Raw genomic sequence first — 18,033 nt, forward strand, 5'->3', positions numbered from 1 at the left:
TGCGTCTTCGCCATCGGAATAGGAATTGGAATTAAGTGTATGTGTGTTTCCACGGACTCTTGTGGGAGAATTAGCAGTTATCTTTTGTTGCCTCTAGTAGGAAATTATTACTGGCTTTGTGATTGTCACTTTTCGTTGTTATTCAGTCATTTCCATGTAGACTCACGTTGTGTTGTAAAAACTTTCAAATTGTCAGTTACAAGTGGCGACGAGGATGGGATCCACTTGTGTTGTAACTGAAAATTCGGAAGTTTTTACAACACAACTTTTATTTACGTGAGCCTACATAGAAATGACTGAATAACAACGAAAAGTCACAATCATAAAGCCAGTAAGAATTTCCTACTAGAGACAACAAAAGATAATTTCTAAGTTTCCCACAAGAGTGGAAACACACATACATTTAATTCCAAGTCCTATTCCAATGGCGAAGACGTAGTCTTCAGTGGAGACGTCCTTGAGGCCGGTATTCAGCGTGAACTGGTCCGGTGCCGGTTCTAGCCTTTAAATAGTATTGGCCAGCCAATCAGATGTTGGTGTAGTAATACTTGCTGCAGGCCATCTCCATCTCCCTCTGCAGGAAGTACACTACTGGCCATTAAAATTGCTACACGAAGAAAAAATGGAGATGATAAACGGGTATTCATTGGACAAATATACTAGAACTGACATGTGATTACATTTTCACGCAATTTGGGTGAATAGTTGCTGAGAAATCAGTACCCAGAACAACCACCTCTGCCCGTAATAACGGCCTTGATACGCTTGGGCATTGAGCAAACAGAGCTTGGATGGCGTGTACAGGTACAGCTGCCCATGCAACTTCAACACGATACCATAGATCACCAAGAGTAGTGACTGGCGTATTCTTACAAGCCAGTTGATCGGCCACCATGACCAGACGTTTTCAATTGGTGAGAGATCTGGAGAATATGCTGGCCTGGGAAGCAGACGAACATTTTCTGTATCCAGAAAGGCCTGTACAGGACCTGCAACATACGGACGTGCATTATCCTGCTGAAATGTAGGGTTTTGCAGGGATAGAATGAAGCGTAGAGCCACGGGTCGTAACACATCTGAAATGTAACGTCCATTGTTCAAAGTGCCGTCAATGCGAACAAGAGGTGACCAAGACGTGTAACCAATGGCATCCCATACCATCACATCGGGTGATACGCCAGTATGGCGATGACGAATCCACGCTTCCAATGTGCGTTCACCGCGATGTCGCCAAACACGGATGCGACCATCATGATGCTGTAAACAGAACCTGGATTCATCCGAAAAAATGACGTTTTGTCATTCGTGCACCCAGGTTCGTCGTTGAGTACACCATCACAGGTGCTCCTATCTCTGATGCAGCGTCAAGGGTAACCGCAGCCGAGGTCTCCGAGCTGACAGTCCATGCTCTTGCAAACGTCGTCGAACTGTTCGTGCCCTTGGTTGTTGTCTTGTAAACGCCCCCATCTGTTGACTCAGGGATCGTGACGTGGCTGCACGATCCGATACAGCCATGCGGATAAGATGCCTGTCATCTCGACTGCTAGTGATACGAGGCCGTTGGGATCCAGCACGGCGTTCCGTATACCCTTCTGTACCCACCGATTCCATATTCTGTCATTCGATCTCTACCAACGCGAGCAGCAATGTCGCTATACGATAAACTGCAATCGCGATAGGCTACAATCCGACCTTTATCAAAGTCGGATACGTGATGATACGCATTTCTCCTCCTTACACAAGGCATCACAACAAAGTTTCACCTGACAACGCCGGTAAACTGCTGTTTATGCATGAGAAATCGGTTGGAAACTTTCCTCATGTCAGCAAGTTCTAGGTGTCGCCACCGGCGCCAGCCTTGTGTGAATGCTCTGAAAAACTTATAATTTGCATATCACAGCATCATCTTCCTGCCGGCTGAATTTCGCGTCTGTAGCACGTCATATTCGTGGTGCAGCAATTTTAATGGCCAGTAGTGTAGTACGCGGAATGTCTGTTTCCAACACAGCCGATGTTTACCATCGCTTACGCTTTTGGGCATAGGCAACGTCGGTCCTGTGTCGTGTTAGATGTGTTGCCAGCACGCAGGGGCTACCTTGGCGACGGCGTAACACGAGCCATACAGGATGACTGAACGTATGAGCTGGCACAGCCATCCAGTGCACGGGGCAGCAACACATGAAACTGGTCCTTGAAGTATGAAAGCTTCTGACAGGTATTATGTGACTCATTCTGCCCACAATGGCTTACTCTGCTGTGTTATTACCTACATCTCAATGTAACACTAACGCCCTACAAATAATAGTATATTCCGGGCTATTATGCCGTGTTCTAAGGGACTTCGCTTCAATATCCGACGTTTCGTCCCCATCTGCGAAGGACAATTTCAAGGGGAACGCTACTGCGAGCCAGGGTGTGAATCGGACATTCGACAAATCTACGATCTCCCTTGAAAATGCCTTCCGCAGATGGGGACGAAACGTCGAGTATTGAAGCCAAGTCCCTTAGAACACGGCATAATAGCCCGGAATATTTTGTTAATTGTGACAATTCCGGCCGTGGAAGTTTACATTTTACACTAATGTCTCAAGTCTTCAATTATTTGTTGCAAATAGGGGTTTGCTACTTGGGAAGCACAATCAGAGATAAGAACAAAAGTGTAATGGATATTAAAAATGAGATTCACAATGATGTTTACCAGGAGCATTTGGTTCAAATGGCTCTGAGCACTTAACATCTGAGGTCATCAGTCCCCTAGGACTTAGAACTACTTAAACCTAACTAACCTAAGTACATCACACAAATCCATGCCCGAGGCAGCATTCGAACCTGCGACCGTAGCGGTCGTGCGGTTTCAGACTGAAGCTCCTAGAACCGCTCGGCCACATCGGCCGGCGGAGCATTTGGAACTATAGTTGTGGAGAGTGGATTCTGGGGGGGACAAGAAAAGAAACAAATCAGAAGCAATATAGATGTGGAGATGGAGAAGAGCAGAAAAACGTCCTCGACTGAAACAAAATCTAATGAATAAATATCAAAATCAGTTAAACAGAAAAGACATTGATTAGGTAACATGATACAACGAGGAGGCCTACATTATTTGTAGGTCTAATTCGGCATAAGTGCTTCATACAGAAGAGACTTGACAGGAAAAACTCGGGTGCAAAATCAAGAGACATACCAGAACATCCATATTACAATGTTCTGTATCGGTGGAGCGAACTGCAGCAACTGCATCAAAACGGAATTTTAAGTTCTGTTCCTATAATTGCATACAATAATAATAAATTAAAGATACTGTGCCTTTCTGAAAGAGCACAATTTTTTGTTTAATGCCCAAACATTTTTCATCAGCCTTATGGCGTCTTCAACAGGTTCATTGTTTTCTTTTATTGTTTATGAGATATACGCTTACAATATTACCATAGTTTCTTTTTAGTAGCCTTCTGGGTTATTTGATGCGGCCCTCCATGAATTCATTTTCATTTTAGAGTAGCACATGTACCCTGTGTCCTCTATTATTTGTTGAATGTATTCAAATCTTACTCTCCGCTGCATGTTTTGGCCTCCAAGTTCCCTCTCGTACCATACAGGTATTGGCTTGTCACAACAGATGTCTTAACATCCTGTCCTTTCTTCTTGTCAGTGTTTTCTTCGCCGATTCTGTGGCAAACCTCCTTATTCCTCATCTTATCAGTCCACCTAATTTTCAACATTCTTCTGTATTACCATACCTCAAACGCTTAGATTCCTTTCTGTCATGGTTTTCCCATTGTCCATGATTCACTACCGTACAATGTTGTGCACCAGAAGTATATTCTCATTTTTTCCTGAAATTAATGCCTGTCTTTGGTACCAGTAGACTTCTGTTGGCCAGGAATGGCCCATTTTGCTTCTGTTATTCCACATTTTAATTCCTCCTTGCTTCGTTCATAATGGGCAATTTTGCTTCCAAGGTTGTTGAATTCCTTCATATCGTCTACTTCGTGACCATGAGTTTTGCTTCTACAGTTTTCGCTGTTTTCATTTCCGCGACCTTGACTTTTTTCTAGTATGCTCTCAATCCATATTCTGTACTCATTAGACTGTTGATTCCATCCAACACATCCTGCAGTTCTTCTTCACACTCACTAACGATGGCAACGTCATCAGAAAATCTTATCATTAATATCGTTTCACCATCAATGTTAATACCGCTCTTGAACCTTCCTTTTATTTCCGCCACTGCTTTTTCAATGTACACTAGGCATCAAGACTACATCTCTTACACCCTTTTTAAACAGAGCACTTCTTTCTTGGTTTTCCAGTCTTGTTTCTCTTCGTTCTTGTAGATGTTGTACATTACCCGTCTTTCCCTATAGCTTACCCCTATTTTTCTCAGAATTTCGATCAGATGGCATAATAGGTCGACGAATGCTACGAGCGTTTCTTGGGTTTTCTTCAGCCTTGCTTCCAATATCAAGTGCAACGCGAGAACTGCCTCTCTGGTGCCCTTGTCGCTGCTAAAACCAAACTGATCGTCATCTAGGACATCCTCAGTTTTCTTTTCGACTCATCTACATATTATTCGTGTCACCAGTTCGGACGAATGTTCTGTTAAACTGATTGTGCGACAGTTTTCGCACTTACCTGCCCTTGCTACCCTCTGAATTGTGTGAATGATACTTTGCGAAAGTCTGATGGTACGTCGCCAGTCACACAGATTTTACATACCAACTTGAATAGACGTTCGGTTGCCACTTGCCACATTTTTTTACAAATTCCGATGGGATGTTATCTGCCCCTTTTGCCTTACTTGATCTCAGGTCTTCCGGAACTCTCTTCAGTTCTGACTCTAATCGAGGATCACCTACATCATCGACATTCGTCCCAATTTCCTCTTCGATCACGTCATCAGACAAGTATACGTCATCTTTTCTTACTATACCGCCTCCTCTTATGATCCTTGAACAGAATATTCGCTATTAGCATCTGAAATTTATTGTAGAACCCCTGTTAATCTTTCTCATGTCTCATTCCTGCTGCCAAGCCCATATTCCCCGCAACCCTTTCTTCTGTCACTTACGTGTGTTAGCTATAAGTAAGCATCAAATTTTCTTATTGTCTAGATTAAATACGTACTGCACCTTTTGTTTACATTTTGTGTGCCCTGTTACCGCCAACACAAAGCAGGTCCAAGTCCATATTACTGTCATGTGCAACAGCCACATTTTAGGGCAACGCCTGAATTGAAAATTTTGTTTAGAATATAACCACTAAACTGTGTATTCCTGTTAAAATAGTGGCACAAGCTCCATTCGGAAGCTTATCATTGATGTAGTTGACCTGTCCTGAGTTGTACGTGGCTATTTTTTGCCTGCTAAATGCGTTGTTTTCATTATTTTTATGTTCGAACTATCGTAAGCATCTGCAAACTTTAGTGAGGTTTTGATCTGGAAAAAACGGCCAAATGAAATCAGCAATCAAAAAATATTATCCGAAACTCTAGGCAAAATATCAGATAACACACAATAAACTCTGACAGATTCTAAATAAACATCTGAGCAAATTCAAATTTCTCAGTCCCCAATCGAAAACAAAACAGCGAAAGAAACGACTGTCAAGAGCGTACCTGAAATGTAGATGTGAAGTGAAAAATACTTGTAGGCACAGCTGTGGGATCGCCGCCCACTCGTCGTTTATTCGGTGCCTGAAGGGTGCCACGTTCTCGATATGCTAGACAGTCTAACAATACCACCAGTTGTAAGGTAGGTTAGAAATCAAATTAATAATGTTGCTCAGGCAGCATATGTTCGCTTTATAGGGCAACAACAAATTTATTGACTGTGGATGCTATCGTCAGAATGGAAATAATGAAGTCACTGTAAAAAAAGTCATTAATTTCCCACGTAGATTTCGTCGAAGTTGTTATGGCTCATCTTGTTGATTCTAGGGTGATTCCACTTTGACTGCTAGAAGGTCCAGATCTGTATTTTAGCAATATTTGAAGACATAACAAATGCGTTTTTCAGGAAATTCTTAATGATCAAACAATGCCAGATCAGAACAATGGTATGGTAGAAATAATTTTTGACTTGGTGTTCACGATCCACATTTTTATTAAACTTCTTGTAAGTTCACATATACTTCTTCTTAATTGTCACATCATCGAGAAAACAGTTTTGTATCAAAAAAATGGTTCAAATGGCTCTGAGCACTATGCGACTTAGCTTCTGAGGGCATCAGTCGCCTAGAACTTAGAGCTAATTAAACCTAACTAACCTAAGGACAGCACACACATCCATGCCCGAGGCAGGATTCGAACCTGCGACCGTAGCGGTCGTTCGGCTACAGACTGCAACGCCTAGAACAGCACGGCCACTCCGGCCGGCTTTGTATCAATCTTCACATATATAATTTCCACTTTAACCAAACACAAGACTTGACTGTTCTATTACAAAGCGAAATAACAACTTAATTTCTGCAAAGTGAAACAAAGACTGCTCTGTGCGCATTCGCGCCAAAACAGTTACAAATAAGTCAAAGATTATGACAGTCTCACAGAAATGAATACACACAAGAACCATATCAGTGTAATATATCGTTACATCGGAGTACCTATACACTAATAAAACCAAATGTGAATAGTGTAACAAAAATATGTCTGTTACTTCGCAGAAAAGTAGTACGATATTACTGGTATCGAGAACTGGGGTTGTAGTGCCGTAATGGTCACGTAAATAAAGAACCATTACAACAGCAATTCAAGGAAATAACATTAATAATTTCATTACAACAAAGAAGTTTGACAATAATTAACTTTGAATTCACAACGGTGTCGCAAGTGATGGGCGACATGCAGACAGTCAATGTCTTTTGCTATATACTATGTTCCATGTAAGCAATTGTTATGGATCACACGTCACTGCTGTCGTAGCGCTCTCCCAGGACTGTGCTAATACTGTCCGTCTGAGGCTGCTAGGAACGGCGCTTATATTCTCTTCGGCTAGAAGCCGCTCCTATTGTGGTGTGGTCCTTGACAGTGGGCTATTGGCTGACGTCTCACCACCTCCTTTGCTCTTGCGATCTCCGTCTTCGTGCCGGCGCTTGTCGAGACGCCGGAAAAATCCTACCCCCGCCCCCCCCCCCCCCCTTTCAAAGCGACTGGCCGTCGTCGCATAGGGAGTGCGGCCACGGCGGCGGGGGAGGCAAGATTGTGGACGCATCGAAGGGCCGGACACTGTGGCTGCGGAGGACGCCAAGCTTCCGGCCATACCCCGCCATCCGGCCTGCGCTCTGACGGAAAAGTCCCCCAGAAAACTACCGGAAGGGTACATACAGTGTGTTAACTGTAAGACGGCAGAGTTGTGAGGGGTGTGCGGGGAGAGGAGGAAGCAAGCATTGGCTGGTGGGGGGGAGTGGAGCCGTTGTGGCCAGGGGGGGGGGGGGGGGGGGGGAGGGTGACAAGGCACGCCTGTGCCTACCAGTTGCAGTGCTGGCACTACAAACTGCGCGTCATGCTTACACGAAAGCAGACGAAAGGCTTGGAAGTAAAACTCGCTTTAAATGTTGTTCGTAAACGAAACTAAAATCGCCGTGTACATTTATATATATATATATATATATATATATATATATATATATATATATATATATATGTGTGTGTGTGTGTGTGTGTGTTTGTTTACTATGCGTTCAGAAACCATTCATCCGATTGCAAAGTACTGTAATATGAATGTGTTTCGAAATAATACAGTAACCAGTGGTGTTTCCATACAAAGCAATATGGTAGCAAGGAAAAATGAGATATAAGGCAATTCGGACGAAATAGGGGGCTCCTTCAAAGTGATTGCGAGCAAAATATCTGAAATGGAAACTCACCTTTTCTTGCCAGGCGTTTGTGCTGATACGCCAGGATGATTCTTGGAAAACTGTTTGAATCTTCCAATGCTACACATGCTTTGTCCTGTGTATGAAGATTTGTAAATGGGGTGAAGCAATTTTTTCTGCTCCGTTTCCCCTTCGCAGCATTCAATCACATGCAATATAATTTTGCGAGCATCGCTACGTAATACTGGTTTTCTTCTAGCTGTAGGCCTACCGGTAGGGGTTGTAGGCGACTCCCGAGATGGGCCAGCAACTGCCTCTTCACTCATTTAGATAATGTTTAGCACAACTGCACAATAAAAACACGCAGAACAGTACAGCGCAAAACAATAACGAAGCAGACGACAATGGCTACCTTGTACAACACAGTCAGCTACGTAATGTTGGCAGCAGTCGAAACTGCGTGCCTACCGAAGCCTCCAGACGTTTACCGACTTCTACCGATTCAGGACCAGGGAGAGGTCTGCCATCTAAATGTTTACACACTGTACGCCTCCACCTCCTGCTGCCATGGACCAGATGAAGAAGGCGGCGACTGCTGCGGTGTGGGCGGGTCCAGCTCCATCGGTAGGACGAGAGGAGGCGAACGCTCCGTCTCCGTGAGGTCGTCCCGCGGTGTCGTGATGACACCCTCTGGCGGCTGCTGCTGCCGCGCTGTCCTCTGGACCCGTGAATCTGGGGGAAGAGACACTGAAAGATCACCGGGTACATGACAGAGGCGAAGCTGATTTTGATGGCGGCGCTGCGAGCCATCTGGACCTGAAAGAAGATACATGCAAGAGCAGAGTCGACGGACAATCTCGCCTCGCGCCCCTAAAAACCCTGTAAAAGACAATACGGCGCGGCGCGAAGCGATACTTGCCGCCTTCCTTCGGCGCCGAATGCTGAGGAGGGTGGAACAGGTGGAACAGTGCCCGATGGCGGCGGCCGTGAAGCAGTTCCACCGGCGATGGTCCATCTCGCGGGTGCGAACGGTATGAGGCGAGAAACATCTGCAAGGGTTGATCCCTGGTGTGTGCGGAACGACATTGGGCCATTGCTGCTTCAATATTCTGACAAAACGTTCCGCTTCGCCGTTTGACTTTCTACATCTACATTTATACTCCGCAAGCCACCCAACGGTGTGTGGCGGAGGGCACTTTACGTGTTCGTTTGTGTGGCCATTTTGTCCGTAGTTTCTGCACAATTCCTGAGGGTATTGTTGTTCCGTCGTAACAGCTATAAGAAGATTCGTGTTTTTCTCACCAAACGCGTTTCGCTTTGTTGAAGTAAAGCATCATCAAAGGTCTGCAATTACAGAAATTCACAACTGAATTTTTTTTAAGATTGAAAAAAGTTGGTTTCTGCTTACGGTAATGTTTGCTTTCTTTTTCGCCAACGTCATGAAGTGCCGTTAGCTAGCACGTCTTTGCCTTCTTTCTTCAGACACTATTACTTGTAGTCTAATTTGTAAGCTTCTAAGTGTGCACCGTGTTCTGTACCGTTGCCAACGTTACCACTTTTATATATATATATATATATATATATATATATATATATATATATATATATATAAAAAAGTTGGCAACGCTACAAAACACAATACGCACTTAGAAGTATACAAATAAACAGTGAACAATGGTACGAGATAGTGTGGTGCGCAAAACTTAAAAAAAAACAAAGACTTGTTAACTGCAATATGACGCTGGTCGTTAACAGACAATTACAGGTCAAGAATTTCAGTTGATCTAAAAAGTAATTACAATTACCAAAAGCACAAATAGCTTATCGCCTAATGACAATAGCCTACAACGATGAAGCCATTTCAAGTAATTAAATTTTAAAAAACATATTTCATTAAGTGATATCATGCTTCACCCATGAAGACCGGCTTACGAGATCACAGACCAATATTAAGTGACTAAAATGTCACTATTCAAATAACTTTAATGACATTTAAAGTGTTGAGAACGAGTGTCTGGCGCAGTTGTTAGATCGGTTACTGCTGCTATAGTAGCAGGCTATCATGGCTGGATCGCGGTGTTACAGTCGGCGCACGAGCGACGAGGGACAGCATCTCCGAGGTAAAGATAACGTGGGGATTCTCCCATACGACCATTTCACGAGTGTACCGTGAATATCAGGAATCCGGTAAAACATCTAATCCCCGCCATCGCTGTGGCCGAAAAAGATCGTGCAAGAACGGGGAACGATTACTGGAAAGAATTGTTCAACGTAAGAGAAGTGCAACCCTTCCACAAATTTCTACAGATTTCGGTGCTGGGCTATCAACAAGTGCCAGAGTGTGAACCATTCAACGAAACATCATCGATACGGGCCTAGTCGTGTGTACCCTAGATGACTGTGCGATACAAAGCTTTACGCCTCACCCCGCCTGGGCCCGTCAGCACGGACGTGGACTGTTGGTGACTGGAAACATGTTGCCTGGTCGGACGAATCTCGTTTCAAGTTGTATCGAGCGGACAGAGGTGTACGGGTATGGAGACAACTTCATGAATCCATGGACCCTGCATGTGCACAGGGAACTATTTTAGCTGGTGGAGACTCTCTAATGGTGTGGAACGTGTGCAGTTGGAGTGAAATGGGATCCCTGATAAGTCTAAGTACGACTTTAATAGGTGACACGTACGTAAGCGTCATATCTGATCACCTGCAACCATTCATTCCCATTGTGCATTCCGGTGGACTTGGGAAATTCCAGCTGGACTATGCGACACTCCACACGTCCAGAATTTCGGCGGAGTAGCTCTAGAAACACTCTTCTGAGCTTACACACTTCCGCTGGCTACCAAAGTCCTCAGACATGAACTTTATTGGGCATATCTGGGATGCCTTGCGACGTGCTGTTCAGAAGAGATCTCCACTCCCTCATACTCTTTGCTGTAGGAGTCATGATGTCAGTTCTCTCCAGCACTACTTAAGACATTAGTCGAGTCCGTGCCACGTCGTGTTGTGGCACTTCTATATGCTCGCGAAGCCCCTACACGATATTAGGGAGGTGTATCAGTTTGTTTGGCTCTTCGGTGTGTAAAGGTGCCATTTCCACAGATGCGTGAAGAATTAACATTACCAAAAATAATCTGAAAGACTCAAGCTCAACTAACGTATACAATGAGGCCCATTCCTTGGTTCGCTGTAGACTTCCATAAGCTAGGTATTTAATGTCTAATCTCTCATGTAATAACCCCACATGATCACGATTAAATACAGTTCTTAAACACTACTGGCCATTAAAATTGCTACACCACGGAGATGACGTGCTACAGACGCTAAATTTAACCGACAGGAAGACGATGCTGTGATATGCAAATGATTACCTTTTCAGAGTATTCACACAAGGTTGGCGCCGGTGGCGACACCTACAACGTGCTGACATGAGGAAAGTTTCCAACCGATTTCTCATACACAGACAGCAATTCACCGGCGTTGCCTGGTGAAATGTTGTTGTGATGCCTCGTGTAGGGAGGAGAAATGCTTACCATCACGTTTCCAACTTTGATAAAGGTCGGATTGTAGCCTATCGCGATTGCGGTTTATCGTATCTCGACATTGCTGATCTCGTTGGTCGAGATCCAATCACTGTTAGCAGAATGTGGAATCGGTGAGTTCAGGAGGGTAATACAGAACGCCGTGCTGGATCCCAACGGCCTCGTATCACTAGCAGTCGATATGACAGGCATCTTATCCGCATGGCTGTAATGGACCGTGCAGCTACGTCTCGATCCCTGAGTCAACAGATAGGGACGTTTGCAAGACGACAACTATCTGCACGAACAGTTCGACGACGTTTGCAGCAGCATGGACTATCAGCTCGGAGACCATGGCTGCGGTTACCCTTGACGCTGCATCTCAGACAGGAGCGCAAATGGCAAAACGTAATTTTTTCGGATGAATCCAGGTTCTCTTTACAGCATCATGATGGTCGCATCCGTGTTTGGCGACATCGCGGTGAACATTGGAAGCGTGGATTCGACATCGCCATACTGGTGTATCACCTGGCGTGATGGTATGGGGTGCCATTGGTTACACGTCTCGGTCACCTCTTGTCCGCATTGACGGTACTTTGAACAGTGGACGTTACTTTTCAGATGTGTGACAACCCGTGGCTCTACCCTTCATTTGATCCCAGTGATACCCTACATTTCAGTAGGATAATGCACGATTGCATGTTGCAGGTCCTGTACGGGCCTTTCTGGATACAGAAAATGTTCGACTACTGCCCTGGCCAGCACATTCTCCAGATCTCTCACCAATTGAAAACGTCTGGTCAATGATGACCGAGCAATTGGCTCTTCACAATACGCCGGTCACTACTCTTGTTGAACTGTGGTATCGTGTTGAAGCTGCATGAGTAGCTGTACCTGTACACGCCATCCAAGCTCTGTTTGACAAAATGCCCAGGGGTATCAAGGCCGTTATTACGGCCAGAGGTGGTTGTTCTGGGTACTGATTTCTCAGGATCTATCCACACAAATTGCGTGAAAATGTAAACACATGTCAGTTCTAGTATAATATATTTGTCCAAGACAGAGAGGGACAAAAAAATGTAAGCAGGGTGTTCAAATGGTTCAAATGGCTCTAAGCACGATGGGACTTAACATCTGAGGTCATCAGTCCCCTAAGAACTGCTTAAACCTAACTAACCTAAGGACAGCACACGCATCCATGCCTGAGGCAGGATTCGAACCTGCGACCGTAGCAGAAGCGTGGTTCCGGACTGAAGCGCCTAGAACCGCTCGGTTACAGCGGCGGGCTAAACAAGGTGTTGCTTTTACTGTCTGATGATGACGATGATTGTCTGTGAAGCCATAAAGCCAGTGATCCTATCTGTTCTTTGTTATCTTTCTTTATCTTTTCCTTTCTCTATGAGCCACGTCACTTTCTTTCCCCTTATTTTAATTTACTGCGTGTTATCACATTTCTCTTTCTCTGCCCCTTCCACCTCTTTTCCTCACATCCACTGCTGCAAGCACTCATAGTTTAAACCTACCTTTCCATAATTTATATTTACCAAGCGAGATGGTGCAGTGGTTACCACACTGGACTCGTAATTGGGAGGATTACGGTTGAAACCTGCATCCGGCCATCCTGGTTCAGCTTTTCCGTGATTTTCCTAAATCGTTTCAGGCAAATCGCTGGGATGGTTCCTTTGAAAGGGCACAGCCGATTTCGTTCCCCATCCTTACCTAATTCGATGGGACCGATGACCTCGCCGTTTGCTCCCCCCCCCCCCCCCCCTCCCCCCCAAAATCAACTCAACAACCAACTTATATTTATTGTTGAACTTATCATAAAAGAATGTAAACTGTGTGTTTTTTCTGCATTGTAGTTATTTCTAAATGTTGTATCATATGTAATTTACAATATGCCTATTCTACTGAATGTAATGTACAATTTGTAGAATGCGTGGTAGGATGAAAGAGATTACCAGATAGCCTTAATCTGAGTTAAATAAATAAGGAAACCAATATTTCGTCGCTTGTGAGGAACCTTTCATTCTGTGTGTGCAGCCGGCTAGCAGACCCTAAGGTGGAGGTGTCATGGCCGCCTTTCACAGAGAAGGACGAGTCCTACCTGCACATCACCAGCGACGGGCTGTGCATAGCCAAGCGGCCATTTGAGGAACAGGTGGCCTTCTGGGAGAAACTCTACAACCAGTATGGCGGCTAGCAGCCAGCAGCAGTGCAGAACCCAGCTGCATCAGTGGAGGCTGCCGAAATGTAATCGGGAGAGACAGTGGCCAGTCTATCGCATAAAAAAATCAAATATGATATACACAAGGGATGTCTAAAACATTGTGGCTGTACAATGAAAATGCATGAAATAAATCGTAACAGGATACCACCTATAACACCATAAGGAGAATACTAACGCTTTAATATTAGCAAATCCACCCTACAAATGCCACCTCTTCTACAGGATTTTTGAAGACCGTGACTAATGGGAAGGAGTGGGGCTTTATTACGCATCCTGGGTAAACTAAATGTTGGTGTCATGAGCAGTAATTATAGATGGAATCTACGGTCTGTAGCAAAAAGTATGTGGTTGTTATTGTGGTCTTCAGTCCAGAGACTGGTTTGATGCAGCTCTCCATGGTACTCTATCCTGTGCAAGTTTCATCATCTCCCAGTACCTACTACAACCTACATCCTTCTGAATCTGTTTAGTGTATACATCTCTTTGTCTCCCTCTACTATTTTTACCCTCCACGCTGCCCTCCAATACTAAATTGGTGATCCCTTGATGCCTCAGAACATGTTCTACCAACCGATCCCTTCTTCTTGTCAAGTCGTGCCATAAACTCCTCTTCTCCCCAATACTATTCAATACCTCCTCATTAGTTACGTGATCTACCCATCTAGTCTTCAGCATTCTTCTGTAGCACCACATTTCGAAAGCTTCTATTCTCTTCTTGTCCGAACTATTTATCGTCCATGTTTTACTTCCATACTTGGCTACACTCCATACAAATACTTTCAGAAACAACTTCCTGACACTTAAATCTAAACTCGATGTTAACAAATTTCTCTTCTTCAGAAACGCTTTCCTTACTATTGCCAGTCTACTTCGACCATCATCAGTTATTTTGCTCCCCAAATAGCAAAACTCGTTTACCACTTTAAGTGTCTCATTTCCTAATCTAATTCCCGCAGCATCACCTGATTTAATTCGACTACATTACATTATTCTCGTTTTGCTTTTGTTGATGTTCATCTTATATCCTCCTTTCAAGACACTGTCCATTCCGCTCAGCTGCTCCTGCAGGTCCTTTGCTATCTCTGACAGAATTACAATGTCATCGGCGAATCTCAAAGTTTTTATTTCTTCTCCATAGATTTTAATTCCAACTACGAATTTTTCTTTTGTTGCCTTTACTGCTTGCTCAATATACAGATTGAATAACATCTGCGATAAGCTACAACCCTGTCTCACTCCCTTCCCAACCACTGCTTCCCTTTCGTGCCCTGCGACTCTTATAACTGCCATCTGGTTTCTGTACAAATTGTAAATAGCCTTTCGCTCCTTGTATTTTACCCCTGCCACCTTCAGAATTTGAAAGAGAATATTCCAGTTAACATTGTCAAAAGCTTTCTTTAAGTCTAAAAATGCTAGAAACGTAGGTTTTCCTTTCCTTAATCTATTTTCTAAGATAAGTCGTAGGGTCAGTATTGCCTCATGTATTGCCAGCATTTCTACGGAATCCAAACTGATCTTCCCCGAGGTCGGCTTCTACCAGTTTTTCCATTCGTCTGTAAAGAATTCGTGTTAGTATTTTGCAGCCTTGGCTTATTAAACTGTTAGTTCGCTAATTTTCATACGCCTGCTTTCTTTGGGATTGGAATTATTATATTCTTCTTGAAGTCTGAGGGTGTTTCGCCTGTCTCATACATCTTGCTCACCAGATGGTAGAGTTTTGTCAGGACTGGCTCTCCCAAGGCTGTCAGTTGTTCTAATGGAATGTTGTCTACTCCTGGGGCCTTGTTTCGACTCAGGTCTTTCAGTGCTCTGTCAAACTCTTCACGCAGTATCGTATCTCCCATTTCATCTTCATCTATATTTTCTTCCATTTCTGTAATATTGTCCTCCAGAACATCGCCCTTGTATAGACCCTCTATATACTCCTTCCACCTTTCTGATTTCCCTTCTTTTCGTAGAACTGGGTTTCCATCTGAGCTCTTCATATTCATGTAAGTGGTTCTCTTTTATCCAAAGGTCTCATTAATTTTCCTGTAGGCAGTATCTATCTTACCCCTAGTGATATGTGCCTCTACATCCTTACATTTGTCCTCTAGCCATCCCTGCTTAGCCAGTTTGTACTTCTTGTGGATCTCATTTTTGAGATGTTTGTATTCCTTTTTGCCTGCTTCATTTACTGCATTTTTCTATTTTCTCCTTTCATCAGTTAAACTCAATATTTCTTCTGTTACCCAAGGATATCTATTAGCCCTCGTCTCTTTACCTACTTCATCGTCTGCTGCCTTCACTACTTCATCCCTCAAAGCTTCATTTACTGCATTTTTACATTTTCTCCTTTCATCATTTAAATTCAATATCTCTTCTGTTACCGAAGGATTTCTATTAACCATCGTCTTTTTACCTACTTGATCCTCTTCTACCTTCACTATTTCGTCTCTCAAAGCTACCCATTCTTCTTCTACTGTATTTCATTCCCCTATTCCTGTCAATTGTTCCCTTATGCTCTCCCTGAAACTCTGTACAACCTCTGGTTCTTTCAGTTTATCCAGGTCCCATCTCCTCAAATTCCCACCTTTTTGCAGTTTCTTCAGTTCTAATCTACAGTTCATAACCAATATATTGTGGCCAGAGTCCACATCTGCCCCTGGAAATGTCTTACAATTTAAAACCTTGTTCCTGAATCTCTGTCTTACCATTATGTAATTTATCTGACACCTTCTAGTATCTCCAGGCTTCTTCCATGTATACGACCTTCTTTCATGATTCTTGAACCAAGTGTTAGCTATGATTAAGTTATGCTCTGTGCAAAATTCAAGTATGTGGTAACGAAAACTAAATACAGTCGCCAAAGTAGAATGGACAAAAGTAATTGCAAAAACAATTGTAGCAATGGTTTCTTGGTCTAAACAGCTGCTAAATTGTGCGACATATCAATAACAAAAACGCTTTAAATCACATACAAACGCACTAGGAGAGTCTTTCAATAGAGCCAGTCTTAAATTTACCGGCAACGTATTATGTCACACTAACGGGCACTAAACATTTCATTAGGGTACGGTAGTGTTAGCTGCAGTATTCCACTTAACTGAGAAAAGCATTATTCTGTAGAATAATGGCACCCTGAATCTTTACTCAATATAATGACTACTTTTGAACTAGTTACAGAGCAGTTACGTCATCAACAGAAGTTATAGTCACTGCATACTGCTAATCTTTTGCATTTCACAATTGAATACATGTACATGTGAGTCCTGAATCTGTCATTACCTAAATCTGTTAGTTCAGTTCAAAATTGTAAGTACACATAAACCACAAAAATAAATATAAGAATTTTCATTACACTTTTACTGATAAATACTGTTATAAAATTGGAGTGGGCAGGGCATAAACTGTTCTGTCTTGTAACTTTCTCTCTAATTAACACATTCAAAAATAAACCTTAGCTGTATATACACATCAACTTCGATAAAACAAATGGCACTGATAAAAAATTCGTAGCACATCTATGATTGGTCGAGGCACTTTTGTGTTATTATCAGTAAACAATCTTGTAGTCACTGCTTCGACTTACAAATTGTATATCAACTGAAAGAAATTTAATATCGCTTCGTTTATTGTACTTTGTGTAAACGTATTTCAGTGGTTAAATAAACTTAAAAATAATGAATTAAATCTAATTTGAAAATCAATAAAACGACAGCAGTTACTTTAACACTTACTTTTAATTTTTTATTACTTTTTTCAGTTCTTTCATTTTGATTCAATGCTCAGAGTATTCATTGGCATCGTAATACAAGCCTAACAGGTTTATTCATTCAGTACAAATAAAAATATATAATGCAGTGTTGCACTTTAACATTTATATTGAAGAAACTTCAATAATCATCTCTTCATGCATGTACAAAACTAAAACATTGTTTGTGGAGATGACGTAAATCAGTATGGCGCAATAACTTGCTAATATTACGTACACTTGACTTTTCTTCTCTGCATCATAATTATAAATTTAGAACAGACCAATAAATTCCATTTTTCTGCTGCTAATAGCCATATCCATCCGAGGTCTTGTAACCCACTTTCATTATACCTTTATCCTAACTGAAAATTTGGTTATGTCCACGCTGCAAAGACTGCTGCCGACAGAATCACCTTGAAACTTCCTGGTACATTAAAACTGTGTGCCGAACTGAGACTCGAACTCGGGACATTTCCCTTTCGCGGGTGGGTGGCTCAGTCGGTAGAGCACTTTCCCGCGAAAGGCAAACGTCCCAAGTTCGAGTCTCGATCCGGCACACAGTTTTAATCTGCCAGGATGTTTCATATCAGCGCATATTCTGAGGCAGCGTGAAAATTTAATTCTAGAATCGCGTTTCCAGCTTTATTTTCATTTGTCAACTGTTTAGGTGTGAAGGGACTTCCCTCTTTTTCCTACAACTTACGATACTATAGTCCCTATGCATAAATGAGCTA

The 18,033-nt window shown here is 42.9% G+C and overlaps 1 protein-coding gene across 1 annotated transcript in view; it reads left to right on the forward strand.

Annotated features, from left to right (window-relative positions):
• LOC126424766 (esterase FE4-like) overlaps window positions 1-13,725 on the forward strand; it is a 189,915-nt gene extending 176,190 nt beyond the window's left edge. The window contains exon 10 of the mRNA XM_050087517.1: window positions 13,377-13,725. Coding sequence (XP_049943474.1) covers window positions 13,377-13,536 — 160 coding nt within the window. The 3' untranslated portion in view covers window positions 13,537-13,725. The remainder of the gene's footprint in view (window positions 1-13,376) is intronic.
• Window positions 13,726-18,033: the final 4,308 nt, after the last annotated feature.

The sequence above is a fragment of the Schistocerca serialis genome, chromosome 10, assembly GCF_023864345.2.
Source record: "Schistocerca serialis cubense isolate TAMUIC-IGC-003099 chromosome 10, iqSchSeri2.2, whole genome shotgun sequence".
Classification (NCBI taxonomy): Eukaryota; Metazoa; Arthropoda; class Insecta; order Orthoptera; family Acrididae; genus Schistocerca; species Schistocerca serialis.